This window comes from Hyperoodon ampullatus, assembly GCF_949752795.1.
Source record: "Hyperoodon ampullatus genome assembly, chromosome: 1".
Classification (NCBI taxonomy): Eukaryota; Metazoa; Chordata; class Mammalia; order Artiodactyla; family Ziphiidae; genus Hyperoodon; species Hyperoodon ampullatus.
In genome coordinates, this window is record NC_136914.1 from 26,948,524 (window position 1) to 26,965,790 (window position 17,267).

The window sequence follows — 17,267 nt, forward strand, 5'->3', positions numbered from 1 at the left end:
CTGAGAAGACAATTCTCTTCATAGTGACTCACCCAGGGCCCGTGTCCCAAGATGTCCACCTTGGGACAACCTGAGAACTCGTCTCACTTCTTAGAATAATTCTAGAAATAAGGACTGTCCTCCCTTAATACACCAGATGTTTTTTTGTTGTTGTTGTTGTTTCGTTTTGTTTTTCTGTGGTACGCGGGCCTCTCACTGCTGTGGCCTCTCCCGTTGCGGAGCCCAGGCTCCGGATGCGCAGGCTCAGCGGCCATGGCTCACGGGCCCAGCCGCTCCGTGGCATGTGGGATCCTCCTGGACTGGGGCATGAACCCGTGTCCCCTGCATCGGCAGGCGGACTCTCAACCACTGCGCCACCAGGGAAGCCCCAGGATGTTTTAAGTATGGTTAACAAACAGCACCCCAAATCCCTGCAAATACGCACAATGCAGACACGTACTCAAAATCAAAAACACACATTTGAGAAGGACAGGCTTTAAACCAGACAGAATAACTGCCTCATGAGCTTATGATACACTTCAAGTAATTGTAGTGTGAACACAAATTTATTTCTAAGAGCTAATAAAAAAGAATTTCTGTACCAGAAAACTTCCTAGTAACAACCTAGTGAACCATGTTACTGGATTTATAAAAATAGGATCCAGGCACCTTAAAAGAAACCTCTGAAGGTGAAGGTAGCTTCTTTCCTGTGGGGATATGGTCAGCAATTTAGCCTTCTGAAAAATAAGTATGCAGAAGCTGAAAGGGGGTAAAAAGTAAAGAAAACCTGAGAAACCAAAGTTTGGCCACGGCCTTAAACACAAGCATTGAAGGCATCTTCTCCTTGGTGAAGGGGTTAGAGAACGAATGAATGAACGTCCGTCCGTGACAGCCCAGGGCCCTGAGCCACAGACACTTACGCGGTTCCATTTCTCAGACCGAATGGAGCCCTGTCTTCACTGCTGACAGAGTAGACATCATAGCACTCTTTAATCTCATCTCTCAAGTCCAGGGGGATGGAACAGGATCCATTTCTGACTCTCAGTTGCCGTATACGTGGCACCCCTAAGAGTAGGTTCTCGTAGTAGATGAAGCTTCGGTCGTCGCCTTCAGTTCTGTTGCTGGGTTGCACCTTCCAGTAGAGCCCATCCAACAAAGCGCCTTCTGCAAACTGAAAGCAAAGGGAACATTTTTGAAAAACTCTAAGCTCAGAGGCTGCCTTGCTCCTTCCTGGAATGTCTGTGTGACCAACAGTTTGGCAACTCTGTGAACAGCGTAGAGTGACAAGGGTGGGTTTTGCTGTCACAGAGACTGGACCTTGCTCCAGTCTTGCTCCGTCATTTCCTTGCTAGCTGTGAGGCCTCGAGCATCTGTAATACCTATCTTTTGTATGGTGGCTACACCTGGCACAGAATGGGCACCTCATACATGGCGGCTCTTGATTTTTACTCTAGGACTAAAGGCTGGGGAGAGGGTGCAGTTTGCAATGAATCCATAACCATGATCAATTCCACTTTCCCTTATTAAAACAGCATCCCACGTAATCAAGGTTCACAGTCATTGGAGAGGAAAAGATGAGAGTTTTGAAAACCAGTCTGCTATGTGATGGATCTTTTAATTGTCTGGATTATTTTGTCATAGGGTGAATGAACTCTCTAACTTCTCACGCCCCTCCTCCCCTCCATTTTTAGAGTACGGCATTCATTATCACAGAACTGTGTATATGTGAGAAGTCTCCCGTTAGTTTGCCTATAGACCCAGCCATTTCTCAGTGTCTTATCCTCATCAGATAATCAATAGAGATGGAGGGATCTGCCCCCGTGAGGTGGAAAAGATTCATATGATGCAAGTGTGGTTTTGGATGTCAAGTATTTTCAGGCAGTATTTAGTATATTTAGGTTCTTGTGATCCAGTTCCTCTATCTTTAAAATCAATAGCTCTGACCCCAGGGTTTACTAAGAATTTTAGAAAGTATTTCCTCAGAAGGAAGTAATCATTTCCTTTCCAATTTCCCTCCCCATTTTCTTAGATTCTGAACACATCTTCCAGATCAGTTTAATATTTTCCCTACGGTATCCCTCATTGCTTATCCTCTAATACGAATGTTGGAATCTGTGACAATTTGGCGAGGGCTGGGTTGAATTTTACATTAGAGATCTTTGAAAGAATGTGCCTGCCTTGTATCAGGGGTACATTCCAACACCAGCAAAGAGACAAAAACAAAAAACGAAGCAAGACGACACAATCAAATTCTGCTCTTGTGGGCCTGAACTGAATTTACGAAGCCAAATGAACAGTTTTCAATAGCAAGAGGTCATCTGCAAATACCTTCCAGAAGTCTTCCACTGAAGAAAGAGTTTTAAAGTTAGTTTTCTCCGTTTTGGACACTGGGGTGTCCAGGAAGAGCTGGGACATGATCCGGGTATAGTAGTACACACTGGAGCTCATCATCCCATAGGTCACTGGAAGACAGAAAGAGCCCGATGAACTCTGCCAGGGACCCTGCACACGCACTCACACGACCCCGGCGGACGGGCAGAGAGCCATCACGCCTTCCTTCCCTGCACCGTTGTTCCAGGATCCATCCCCAGCTCTCTGGCTTATACAAGAAATGCATTAACACTGGCTTCCATGAAACGCGACTGGCTTACCACTGAGCACCGGGCTCAGATCAGGTGCCCCCCTTGCCACCTAGGACCCCCAAGACACCCTTCGCCTCCGCCTCCCCCCACCTCCCGGAGCACCCTCCCTGCCCGAGAGCCCTACGCCCCAGCAGACGCCACGCCGAGCCCCGCATCCTCCGGCTGTGCGCCTGCTGCCCCCTCTGCCTACGACGGCGTGGGCAGCCCACTCTCGTCTTGTTCCCACATCAACTCCCCATTCTCGTCTGCCCTGCTCTGCACCCTGAGGCTGACCCCTGCAGACCGACTGGACTCCCCTGCCTTCTGGTTTCCGGTGCATTCAGCCCACAGGAGGCCACACAGGAGACCTGGGGGCCCGAGGAGAGAGAGAGCTGGCTTTGCTCTCCCTGCTCCCACGCCCTCACTGCCTGGGTGCAGTTTGCTGGGGACCCTCTAACGGTGGCCACCGCTGCTGGGGGCATCTCTTCTCCCCCAGCCACACCAGGTTCACACCATGCCATGCCCTGCCCTTGTCCCTCCAGGCTCGGAGGTGGGGACCTTGCCCCAGAGCCTCATGTCCCCTCTGTTGGCTCCTATAACCCTGCCGCCACACCTCTGTACACGGTCCTTTCGTTGAACTTCCACAATGGCCGCTGTGAGTCTCCCATCTCTTTCCTTCTGGGATGCTAACAGACGCACCTGCCTCCCACCCACCTATCAGCTCCTGCGTGGCACACTCTAAACTCAAGCCGTACCCCTGACGTGAAGACTTGCTGATCTTGCCAGCCCATTCTGAATGGTCCTGGAGAAAGGTGGGGAGATCACGTACAGGCTCAGCAGGTCACAGGAGATCAGGCTTTGAGTCTGGGTCATGCCTCTTACTTGCTGTATGAGCTGTACAAGTTGCTCAGACTTTCTAAGCTTTAGTTGCCTCTTCTGTAAGGAATAATTAGCTATCTCATGGGAGTTTTTGGTGCTTAAAGAAAAAATAACTAAATGGGACTTCCCTGGTGGTTTCAGTGGTTAAGAATCCGCCTTCCAACGCAGGGGATGCAGGTTCGAACCCTGGTCTGGGAACTAAGATCCCACATGCCGCAGGGCAACGAAGCCCGCACACTGCAACTACTGAGCCAGCGTGCTCCGGAACCTGTGCGCCACAACTAGAGAGCCCGCGTGCCGCAAAGCAGAGCCCACATGCCGCAACAAAGACCCAGCACAGCCAAAATTAAAAATAAATAAATAGATAAAGGAAAGAAGAGGCAGAACAGCATTTCTTAAAAAAAAAAAAAAAACTAAAAATTATCCAATACAGTGGCTGACACTTAAATGTCCAATAATGGTGGTTCTTCCTCCTTAACCAGATCGCTACAACATTATCTATTAAAAATGTCAGCACTTTAACAAGTGCTGTCTTATGCTGAACTCTAATGATTGCAGGTATCATACGCTTTGATACCTACAATTAGATGACAAAACACTTCAAGGGGAGGGAAATACTTCCTTTTATGCTTCTTTTGACCACAGAGGTTTTATAGGTCTTTCGACCACAGTTCTCAACACCCAGCAAGCAATGAATACTTAGCTGATTCTGTAATAATCTTCAGGCAGCATACAATGCATTGTAAAACCTCATATTAAGTGATTTGGGGATTACATCTTTCCTTCACCGTCCCCTTCCCTACCCAAGCATCACAGAGAATTAAGATTAAAAGAGAGGAGTGGATACTAGTGATCCAGACACAAGTGTGTCTGTGAGTCCATCTGGAGCAGTCCGTCAGTGAAGCAATAAACACACACAACCACAGGGCTCATGTGCCGCACCTAGAGGGGAAGGGACCTCTTCCAGTCCTCACAGTTAGGTTCCATCACCTGTCATCCTAGGACCCACTAATTAGGACAAGAACACTCCTCTTCCAGTGTTACATGACCTGTCACCTCTTAAAACTGCATCGGATTGGAGTTCAGGGCTTGGACTTTTAATCCATTGACGGGACAAGGTGTTGGACATGAAGATGAGCAAGATGTGATCTCTGTCCTCAAGAAGAGGAGCTCATGGTGTCCCCAGGGGGAGCACTGCCCAGCAGCTCCCACAGAGGGGTGGACAAGGTATGATGTGTTCTGCAAAGGTCTTCTTCAGATCCACAGCTGATACCCTGCTAAAGAGGAGTCGTGAAGGCTCCCCAAAGCCGACTAAATGATTATTATATTGATTTTTGGAATTCATTTGAAATTAGAATTTTCTTTGGATTGGCTGGTTAATGCAGATCACTCTTAATTTTTTTTTACCTGTGGGGGTTTTTTTGGTTGTTGAAAAAGACTTATGACAAATTATTTAAATTTTTTGATTTATAAATATGCAATATGTATGTATTTTAGCCACTGATTTTAAAATGCATCTCCTTTATTGTCCCGTGCTTTTAATACTGATTGCTTTTGAAATTCTCAGGACCCGTATGCAATTTAAGAGCTTCACTGAAAGGGAAGGGATACATCCTCTTGGCTATGCAGTGCCACCTGCTGGACAACCAGAGAAACAACGCCACCTAGTGTTGAAGGGGGTGATGATTCTAACACCTTCGGTCAGCTAACGTTAACTCCGTCCCTCCCTTGTGCCAGGCAGTGGGCTAGTCCAAGGGATATCTTCAAGTGACAGCTCCACACACTCCAGGGGTCAGCTGCATCATGAGTCCAGCTAGGCTGTAGCTAAAGGACCCCCCGGGATTTGAAATCAGAACGATTTGGGTTTGAGTTTAAGATTTCCTTCACCCTTAAGTCAGCCTCTGTGCTCATAATTGTGGGTCTCGGTATCTTGGGATCTTGGACAAGTATTTAATTTTTCTGAGCTTGAGTTTCACTATCTAGAAAATGGGAATAATAACATCTAAGGCTTTTGTGTAGTTCACTGGGAGAAATGTTATGGGAACACAGATTTTGCATACTGTTAAATGCAATAGAAATGTAAGACTGTTAAATCGTTTCTCCTTTCGGTCCCTGATGGGCAAAGCCCACTTGGAAGGTAACACACACTCTTTAAATGAAGTGAATTGTAAAGAAGAAAGTTACATCATGAAATAACCATAAATGAGGATCAGAAAGGAGAGGAAAATATTTTAAAAATATAAGGTAAAGGACACACATATCCTATGTGCATATATTTTTTTCTGCTATTTAGTCCTTGTCTTAACTCTCAGATTCGATTTTCTATGAAATAAGCCAGAATAAAAAACATTATCACAGCATCACCAACTAATCAGCATGTAAACTAACTAAAGCTATCTTAAAACATGGTCTCATTTAAAAATAGGCTATAGACACCATTTTATTCTTAATATGGCTGAAAAAATATAGGCTTAAATACTAAAAACTATATAAAGGGGACTGTACTGTATAAACTCCAGATCAGTGGAATAAAAAACAAAGAAAAAATTTCCAGTGTAACAAAAAGAAAAAGAGAAATGAAAAATAACAAGAAAGTGTAAAAGAGAGGAAAAAATAAGATGGCAGAAATTTGACAAAAGCATGAAATGTAAAGAGCTTAAACTTACTAGATGATAAAGTCTTAAATATTGGTTAAAAATTTTTTAAATGTATCTTTAGAATTTTTATGAGACCCATTCAAAATGAAGTTAAAAATAAAGGAATGAGAAGATGTATATTAGATATACAAAAGGTGTTAAGTGGTATTGCAATCATCTGACAAAGGAGATTATAAGGTGAGTACTGAGTTAAAGAAAAAGATTATCTTTTATTGATAAATGATACTTTACACAATGATATAACTATAATGAACTTTTACGTATTGAATAACAGTATCAAGATATATAAAGCAACGTCTTCTAGTAATAGAAGGAGAATTACCAAAACCACAATAGCAGTTAGAAACAAATTTATATCTCTCAATCTTTGACAGAGAAAGAAGATAAAAATGACCTCGGGACATTAGGGGTTTTATAATACAACATACGACTTAATGTATTATATATATATCAAACTTTATACTGTATCAAAAGAGATCACTCACATTCTTTTTCAAATATCCATGGAAGATGTAAGAAAATTAATCATATTCTGGGCCACAGAGACAACACCAGTAAATCCCTAAAATTAAAAATCAACCAGGCAGGTGTCCTTATAAGGAGATGGCCACGTGAAGAAAGAGGGACACAGGGAGAATGCCCAGTGAAGATGGAGGATTGGAATGATACCGCTACAGGCCAAGGATACCAGAGATTGCAGGTAAACTACCACAAGTGAGGAAGAGGCAAGGAAGGATGCCCTACAGTTTTCAGAGGGAGCACGGCCCTGCAGGCACCTTGATTTCAGACTTCTATCCTCCAGAACTGTGAGAGAATAAATTCTTGCTGTTTAAAGCCAAAAAAACAAAACAAACAGAAACCTCCAAAACAAACAACCCCCTCCCAAAAAAGCCCCCCAAACTAACCAAACAATAGTTTTTAAACCACAAATGCAGAAAATTATTTTAAAAGGACGAACAAAGATAGATAAAACGGAACCATTGGGCTTCCCTGGTGGCGCAGTGGTTGAGAGTCCGCCTGCCGATGCAGGGGACACGGGTTCGTGCCCCGGTCCGGGAAGATCCCACATGCCGCAGAGCAGCTGGGCCCGTGAGCCATGGCCGCTGAGCCTGCGCGTCCGGAGCCTGTGCTCCGCAACGGGAGAGGCCACAACAATGAGAGGCCCGCATACCACAAAAAAAAAAAAAAAAAGAAAAAAACGGAACCATTTAGAAATTAAAAAATTTTTTCTGTTAGTAACTCTTGGGCCAGCCAAAGAGGAAATCAAAACTGCAGCACAAATATACCAGATATAAAGACAGTAGGACCAAGGTGCCTTGGTCCCAGTATTCTAGGTCATCCGTCACAGAGGGACGCCATCACGTTGAACAGGAACCCTGACTGCTCTGTGAGCTCTGTGTTGTATGGTATCCTCACAGGGACACGGTGGAGGTAAAATAGGAACAGATATCTGAAGGGATTCTACGAACTAAAAAGTGCTATATCGAGGCAAAGTGCTATTCAGAAACCAAAGAAAGTTGAGGCTTGCATTGTTTCAGCTGTCGTATTAGGAAAAGTTCTGTTTGTGAACAAAAAGAAGTACGAGTGAACACGAGAGAAAATGAAAATGGGCCAAGTGGCCGACATTTAGGGAGAACATCTATGTGCCACCTCTGAGACGTGCCTACCAGCTGCCCCTCCCCTGCCCCTGCACTGAGGGACACAAGTGCGTGAACGTGTCTGACAATCCAGCGTGAGGGGCACGTACTATGGGAGGGGGCTGGTTGATAAAGGCCTCTCCGTAGATCTGGCTCTTGAGCTGACCTTGAAGGATGAGGAGGAACTAAACAGACTGACAGGAAAGGGACAGCATAGTCCAAGGCCTTTTTGAGACTCGTGAGTAGTTTGATGCGGTTGAAGTACCAGATATTCACAGGTCGGAAGAAGTAAGCAAAGATCATACAGTGAGAGACTAGTCTATCATGTAAAGATTTCAAACTTTTATCTCGAAGGTGAGGTGACTATAGCATGTTCGATGAAAAGAGTGACCTGATTTAATGTGGTTTCAGAGACAGCAGTCCGGAGCCAGTGCCTGGGAGTCCTAAAGTCCAGACATTGGGTCCCATCCAGTCTGTGTTCCAATGGCATTCAGAGCCATCATCTTAAAATTTAAATAAATCTTACCACCCCCTACTTAAAACCCTGGCTTCCCCTTACCAAAGCCTACTGGACCTGTAGGGTCTGACCCCTGACCTTATCTGACAGCACTCTCTCCAATCACTATCTTCACTCCGCTTCTGGAATGTTCTGAGCTCTTTCCTGCCTCAGAACATTCACTCACACAGTCTCCTCTTCAACTGACTGGCTCCCATTCTTGCTTCAGGCCTCAGAGAGGCCTTCTCTGTCGGGGAATCCTCTTCCCCAGCTGTGTTCTTTCTCATCACTAACCACATCTAAGGCCAGGGCTATATATGTTCTTAATTAAATTACTAAACAGTCCATTGAATCAATGAATAATCCAGGAGAGAGATAATAAAGATTAAAAAGAGGGACAACAGCAATCTACAAAAGAAGACAGATTTGAGAGGCACTACAGAAGAAGTACGTGGAATGATCCCACGAGAAGAGAGAGAGAAAGCATCTAGGATGATGCCCAGGTTTGGGGAGAGGATTCATGGGGGTGATGTTAATAGTAACCCAGATAGAGAACGTGAGCAAAGCATGTTTGGATGGACAGGATGAGTCCAGGTTGAGAAATGTTAAGGGTGCCCCTGAGATGCACCAGTGGAGAGGTCCAGTAAAAGCTGGCGCAAGATTCGTGGTCCATGAGAGGCCGAGAGGAACTTGGGAGCACCAGCGTACAGGACCCGTTGAAGCTGCAGGAAAGATCCCTTGAAGAGAAAGCCAAAGACCCAGTCACAGAGAATCATCTGTCTAAACACATTTCAGAAAGAAAAAAATGAAGAAAGTGAATAGGGTAAGGAGGGATACGGGAAGAGAGGGAGTCACAGAAGCCAAAGAGGGAAGTTTGTAGAATGCCAAATGTCTCATTTGGGACCACATGAGAGAGAGAGGCTAAAAGGAGCCCATAAAATTTGGCAGTTAAGACGTCCCTGGTGACCTGGGTGAGGGCCTTTCAGGAGGCAGAGTGAGGCTGCAGAATAAACCAGAGAGCTGAATTAAAATGATTAACACTCCCAAACATTTTAATGCAGTTTTGGTTAAGATTCAAAGGTAAGTAACAAGTTGTGATGGAAATCTTTGAGGGATAGAGGTTGTCAACACAAGTGCTTTTGTGAATGCCTGCCTGTATTAAGTAGTGTAATTTTTTTTTAAAAAAACAAGAGAGAAGAGCATGTAATATTTACACAGAAGTTACCACGAAGAAATAAAGAGACAGCTATGCACGTGGAGTAAAGGCCATGTTTAAAGTAATATTTATATATGAATATACATTTCTTGTTATTGTAGTTTTTGTCCAGTACTGAAAGGACAGAGAGCTTTCAAGCCATAGTTGGTCTTTAGCAGTTACTTCCCATGGACTGTAGCCTGTGAACTTAAGACTGCACGTGAATTCAAAGAGTCATGTACCACAATGTTCATCGCAGCTCTATTTACAATAGCCAGGAGGTGGAAGCCACCTAAGTGTCCATCGACAGATGAATGGATAAAGAAGATGTGGCACATATATACAATAGAATATTACTCCATGGAATACTCCAATGGAATAAAAGGAAACGAAATTGAGTTATTTGTAGTGAGGTGGATGGACCTAGAGTCTGTCATACAGAGTGAAGTAAGTCAGAAAGAGAAAAACAAATACTGTATGCTGACACATATATATGGAATCTAAAAAACAAAACAAAACAAACAAACAAACAAACAAAAATGGTTATGAAGAACCTAGGGGCAAGACGGGAATAAAGACGCAGCTTAGGTGCACTGTTTATGAGAATATCAGAACCAGTTTATGTTTGTGGTTTTGGGAAAAATTATTTGTGTTGGGGAGAATGTTGTGGAGGTGAGGGGAATTGAGTTGGGGGTTATTTTCTCATGTTTTGGGTACATTTGGAACAGTGACAATAAATGTGCCCTCTTAAAAAAAAGGGGGGGGACTCTGATAAACTGGAGGGAGTTTCTATCAGGTGGGTTGTTCTAAGGCATGTCTCCGATCACATGATCAACAGCTGAGGGAACTGGAAAGGTTTAACCTAGAGAAGACTTGGAGGAGATTGAACGTCTGTCTCCAAACTTCTGACGGGCGAAACTGGAGGAGAGACATGGGAAAGGTCCCTGGTATTAGGCTGGCTTAGAGAGTAGAACTAAGACGGGAAGTCAGATGAGGACAGGCTTTGGTTTTGCATAAGGAAGAACTTTCTAACACAGCCACAGAAAAATAAAATGAACTATTTCAAAGGAGTCAGTCCCTTAACCTGGAACTCTTGCTCAACTGCAGGCAGGATGACTGACCTTTTGGGAAGGATGCTGCAGGGGGGAGTTTTAGCATTCAGTGGAGGTTTGAGCCATGACTGCCAAGATTCCTTCTTACCCAGAGATTCTACAATATTTTGAAAAAAAAACTTTGCCTATGTAAAAAATGTAGCTGATATAAGAAAAAGTGTGATGAGTGTGAAAAAGAACAAAAAGCATAAAAATTCTAAAATAAATAAGAAAACACTAGTTAGTTATATGACAAGCTTGTTTCCTAAAACTCTAGCTATTCAGTTTATTTATCTGGCCTAGTTCCCAAACCTGGTCAGGGCATCTGAAAATTCACTTCTCTGGGCCATATCTGGAAGGCTTTGATTTAGTAGATCCAGGCAAACTATAATTATAAAAAAAAATTCTCTTGGTGATTCTGATGTTCAGGCAATTTTGGGGAACACTGAAATTTTAGACTTATAGGAGTCTTATATTTTATTTTGCATAAAATCTATGTATGAATGTATGTGTCATGCTCGAAAAAAATTAGTAATAATAATGATTCTAATCTACCTGTTAAAATTTAAGGCCACTGAAGTTTAATATTTAAGCACCATTTCTACGCTGGGAGCAAACTTCACTTCAGCATTTACTCTAACAGCTTAGAACATAAAAGTTAAAAAATATCACATCTCTTTCTTAATAACTTTTAATGTACTGAATAGATCATTTCTAGGTTTTCAGCATTTCTTCGATAACATGCTTTTCAAAGTAATGAGATTCCTTCCTAAACAACAGAAAAGTTCAGAAAATTAGGAAGAAAAAAGCAAGAAAACGAATGTTGTTCATACATATATACTTTTTAGCTTAAATAACTTCTTTTTTTTTCTTTTTCTTAAGTTCCCACTTGGATAGTCAAATTCTCAGAAAAATGTGAGAAGAAGTCATGCCCTGTTTGAGGCTCATTAAGAGCTTACTAGTATTAGTAAAAATCAGTGTGGGGATATTAAATACATCAATATTCAATTTCTTAAAATTACAAATATCAAAAGCTTAAATGTTTCCTTCATCTTTTATGTTCAACTTACACATCTTCTTATAAATCTAGTAAACAAAAAACATTTTTAAAGGAAGCTTTTAGCACTTAGTCAATTAAATTCAAGGTGGTCCATTTTAATGTAATAAGAATGGCATTATTAAAGTATTGATTAAATCATGACTCTCTCCATTTACAAAGAAGGGAACTCTTTCCACGGTTGATGTTGGTTTTTAAGCATTTCTAAGTGTACACTGTAAGAACAAACTCCTTTCCCTGAGGAATATGCTAAGAGGTCCTGGTGGTCATACGTCTGCTTCCTGTCTGTTCTCATAAAGGGCTTTAGAGAGGACACAACAGAACTCCATCAACCAATATCCTCTGATTCAGAGGGTAAGTCCATTGCCCGTGACCTTCCGGACTTTGAGGCAAACGGTTTCTAAGGCTTGTTTCTGGCTAAGGCATCCCTCCCCTCCCAGTCAATGCAGGAATGTATTGAAGAAGAAAGGAAAAAGAAAACAGAAAGAGATGAGTCTGCAGGAAGTTTCCTACAGAGTAAAAATCTACGATTATTGAAGATTTGGAAGAAATGATTAGTTAGAATGAAGGCATCCACACAACACATCCAAATCCAAAAAAAGGGGACTTTTAAATATAAATAGACATAAAAGCAATATTAGGTGATATTATTTGTATTTTCTGAAAGTTAAACTTGGAAAATAATTCCTGTGTACACTTTACATTAACTGATGTAATAATAGTGATGCTGTAATTATTGTTAAGAATCTAATACAAAAATCCTTTTACTTGGTTACTTGGTGTCTGGCAGGTCACCCTGTGCATCTCATAGTGAAAATGGTCACAACTGACAACAAACTGGCCAATCAAATAATGCCGAATTTTGATCAATGTTTACCAGAGGAGAGAGGAGAGCTTTCCCAGATTGTGAATTGGAATTGATAACAGAGAAGAGAACTTCTGAATTAACCGGTACTGATGCATCTACAATTCCTCTTAATCATAATTTTGACAGGTCAAATATTTTCAAAACTTTTCCTCTAGTGGAAGAAAATGTTCTACTTACAGATGCACAGGACTATGAGAAAAAGGAGATATGTGGCCAGTTCCCGTAAAACACTTTTAAGGTGTTTCTCTCGGTCAGTGCTGCTTTCCTCCATGAGTCTTGTTCCCCAGAGACCTTTAAAATAGTAATAAAAGATGTCATTTTATTTTTAAAAAATCTCATGAATGGCAAAAGGAAAAACACATAAAAAACAGTATACCTTTAAGGGAGATTCTCTTGGATTTTTTTTTTAGCCTGCTCTAAAGGCAACCGAGAAATGGTTTTAGCAGGAGTACCCTTAATTTAGGAATACATCAGCCTCTACTATCCCCCTAGATGTGCAAAACACAAGGCAATGATCTGATCATTGTCTGAACTCCCAACCTCATTAGAAAATATCTTAGTAAAAATTTAGAAAGAGAAGAGGAAATTTAGGTTTAATAATTATGCATGCACGTCAGTCCTTCCTATATGTGGGAGGAATTACCATGTTACTAAATTAATTATCCTTGTTAGTACATGATGTAACGTTGCAAACGATGTTTTTTAGGTCACCCCTGATGAAAAGAGGTCCTGGTTGGAGCACCATTTCATTATGGAAACATCTATCAAGCTTCTAACACACTGGTGTAAAAATCTCTGCTCTGTACCCATTTTTGCCTTTTAAGAAATTCAGTGCTGACTGATTACACTAAACATGCTTAGCTGAACAGTTTTTTAAAATTCCAATTAACGTATGATTTTTAAATGAAAAGCAACAAACTCATCCGCCTTCTCTCTCTCTTTGGAGGAAGGGTAAAAGCAGCAACCGTGCTCCATATTTTAGCAGATGGAAAAAGCGTTGGGCCGGCTGAGCGAAGATGACATAAGCCATGGTGAGCTGCCTGGAGAGAGATCCCACAGTTGTGGACGCAGCCAGCAGACAGACATGGTGGCCGTCCAAACCCCCGCTAGTGAGCAGTGTGGTCAAGTCACACTGCTGGTTACTTGGAAGAGCCTTAGTGTTTTCCAAAAAAGACAAACCACTCAATTCTTTCTGTTAGATTAGGTCAGCTGTTAATGGCAAATTGCCTCACACTTCTATCCCACAGACTTTAACCCCTTCCATCACAGAAACTCACAGAGCCACTGATGCCACAATCCAGCCACACAGAGAACAAGGGGAAAATGGTATATGGTCTTGCACTTGGAAGAAATGACTTCATTGCTAGTGTTTATGTACTTTTTAAGTCTTATAATCATACATTAGTTCTACTCCTAAATTGGGGTATTTCATTTCCTTTTCTTCTTTTCTCCCAAATTTCCTTCAGGAAAAATCAGCATCTGCCCTCAAATACACTGGGTTACGCGTCCTAGGTTTCACCACGCCGAAAGGAGAGCATGACTTATGACCAGGTTTGCTTCTGCCAACACCTGGTGGTTGTCAGGGGATTACTCACTCAGAAGAAATGCACCAAGCAGAATGTTTGCTCGCTGAAACTCCATCATAGTAAAGAATTATTACGAACTTAGATGACATGGAAAATTACAGCTCAGAATAACACAGAGGCAGCCAAATATTAGGCTCAGTAGCCCTGGACAAAACCACACCATTTCTCTGGGCGTATTTCTTTTGGAGGCCAGGCCTAAAATATACACATAAGTGGAAATTGCTAGTCCCTTGACCATCCGGAGAGACTGTTGCCTTGTCTCACTTGGTCGGTGATTTCACTCTTTCCCATGGTTTATAAACAATTATGCAATAAGGAAAAGTCATGGTTCTTAATATTTGCAAATGGTTTTGCTTGACCTATAAACAGAAAACACCAAACTCCTATCGAATTTTCTTCAGGCTAAATTTGCAATGGTCTATGGCAATTTAATTCTAGCCCTTGAATGAAACATTTCAAATGAAAAGAAACAAGCCCTTTTATGTATATTTTATGTGACTATATCTCTATGCATTTACTTTTTTCTAAATTTCTCTAGCTACCTCCTCAAATACTTATTGCTTTACAAATGTCATCCAGTTTCCCCACTGGGTGTGTATGTAGTAGGGTCCGTCTTAGGATACAGGGATCCCTTCACATCCTGATGGGTGAGGAATGCTGCATCCACAAACGGAAAAAACAGCTGTCCTGTAGCCAACTACTTCCCATGTTTAGTTCTCATCAGGGATGACAGAATAAGAATGCTGAAGTGGCAGCGTTCACGTCCAAAATGGGAGCATTCTTCAAAAACAACTGTTGTCTCTTCCCGCCATCATCCCAGCTGCGGAGGGAGTACCTCCAGGCACTCACGTTCAGTACATAACGTGTCTCCATCTGTTAGGAGAACATGATGTGAGGGGACACCGGACAATGTGCAATTTCCTTCCTGTGTAAGAAGGTGCTTAGTCAATGCCGGAGCCCAAAGTCAGAGCCCATCACCTCAACAATAAGTGTTACTTATTAATATGCATACGGGAGAAGTCTGAGATGGGTAATGCAGAGCACCAAAAAGGTCTCCAACATAAATGACTGACTTTGGAAAACATACCATTTTGCAACTCTTTTATCCAAATGCTTCCAAACCCTTTTTATTTTGAAATATATAAAAAGAATCACAAAGAGAGAACGACATAATGAACTCCCATGTACCCTTCACCCAGCTTCAACAGTTACCAACTCAACACCAGCCTTGATTCGTGGAAACCCTCACCCACTCGTCAATTATTTGGAAGCTAATTCCAGCGATGGTAGCGTTTCACCTGTTACTATCTCAGTTCCATGGTAAAAACAATTCAGTGTGGCCCCTTTGCCTCACACTAACCCTGTCCCACCTGAAATACATTAACCCGCTGTGACTCACTGATCGTGACAAGGTGCAGTGTGGAGGTCTGGAATCCAAGCTGTGTTCAGATGAAGGGTCAGCCACTTAGGAGCGGTGAGACCTTACCTAACGCCATGAGCCTCCACTTCCTCATTTGGAAATGAGGTAACAGTACCTCTCTGTGGGGTTGTTCTGGGAATTAGAAATATTATGTGTACAGCAATAGAGTGGCGGAAAGAGGCCCTTTTATGGCTTCAGAAACAGGTCCAAATCTGAAATGTCCTACTTCTGACGCCTAGTTTGTCCAGATTTGAGAATAGCATGGAGACCCAAATCCATATGGACTTTGAAGTCATTGTGAATAGCCTGACCAAATTCTCATTGCACTCACATCATAAAAGAATCCTGTTTTCGTGCTTAGACACATGTGGGCCTTGCTTAGGAAGATAAATACAATCCTTCTTCATAGTGATTTGAATTGCAGGGACACCTTCAGAAAGGGAAGTGACTTTTTACTATTGGTCCGTTTTCTACAGAATAGTCAGTTGCTACCTGATGATACTGAAGCTTGAATCTCAAATTTCTTAGGCAGCCCCCTCCTGAGATGCAGGCAGGTATGTGCCACAGCTAATGGCCAGATCTACCTGCATATTCCACAGACAACTCATACTCACATGCCCCAAACTGAGATTTCTCTTTTTTTCCTTTCTCTAGAAACCTATTTGCCCTGTGTGGGTTAATGGTACCAACCCAGAAGCATGGGTTTCATCCTAGAATAGGCCCTTTTCATAACCCTCACATGGAGTTGGTCCACAATTCTGATGGTTTCTCTCTTTCATCTAGCGTTCTTTCATCCCAGCTCACAATCCTCAGTTGCACTGAGGATTGTCAGTGCAACTGACACTTTATCACTTTATCACCTTTGTCACTTTATCCTGATCTATTCTCCCAGTATTTGGCGCTATGCACCTCACCCCATTCTCTACATTCTTGCTAGCATCATCTTCAGATTGGCATATCATATCAGCTCCCTGCTTGAAGCCCTCACTGACTCTGCCTACAGGAAAAAGTACCAATGAGCTACAAGCTTGCTTGGTCTTACTTCTCTATTTTTCCCTCCTCCAGCTCCCCCGTGAATCCTTCAAAACATAACTCAAGATTCACTTCTTCTAACCTCCCCAGGTAGAGCTGGTCCTCTCTTCTTTGGGTCCCTCCCACAACTGGGACCTGGCGTTGCAATGATTTACTTACACTTCTCACCCCCCTACTAAACTCTAAACTCCTTGGGAGTTGGGATCTTGTATTATTCATCTCTGTATCCCTAGTACCTACCACAAGGGAGATGCTCAATAAATGTTTGTTGACTGCACAAATTCTGTTACTAGCATAGCCTTATCACACCCCGCAGAGTAGCAACCCTCCCTCAAAAAAAATCCCCATGCAATGAAAATACAAAATCTCATTTGTTCACAATTATAGTGCAAATAAAAAGAGAAAAGGAAGCAATTATGGAGTGAGGGTTGGATTAAAAATAAAGGGAAAGTCATAATAGCCAAAAGGTAGAAACAACCCCAGTGTTCATCAACTGATGAATGGAGAAACAAAATGTGGTATATACATACAAGGGAATACTATTCAGTCATCAAAAATGAATGAAGTTCAGATACATGCTACAACATGGATAAACCTCGAAAACGTTATACTAAGTGAAATAAGCCAGATATGGGAGGACAAATACTGCGTGATTCCACTAATATGAGGTACCCAGTATAGGAAAATTCATAGAGTCAGAAAGCGGAAGACAGGCTGGGCGTGGGGGGAAGAGGAGGAGAACTGGGAGT

The 17,267-nt window shown here is 42.3% G+C and overlaps 1 protein-coding gene across 1 annotated transcript in view; it reads right to left on the reverse strand.

Annotated features, from left to right (window-relative positions):
• PKD2 (polycystin 2, transient receptor potential cation channel) overlaps positions 1–17,267 on the reverse strand; it is a gene marked incomplete at its 5' end in the record, with an annotated part of 51,525 nt that overhangs the window by 30,680 nt on the left and 3,578 nt on the right. The window contains 3 exons of the mRNA XM_079722139.1: positions 900–1,150; positions 2,308–2,441; positions 12,658–12,771. Coding sequence (XP_079578265.1) covers positions 900–1,150; positions 2,308–2,441; positions 12,658–12,771 — 499 coding nt within the window. The remainder of the gene's footprint in view (positions 1–899; positions 1,151–2,307; positions 2,442–12,657; positions 12,772–17,267) is intronic.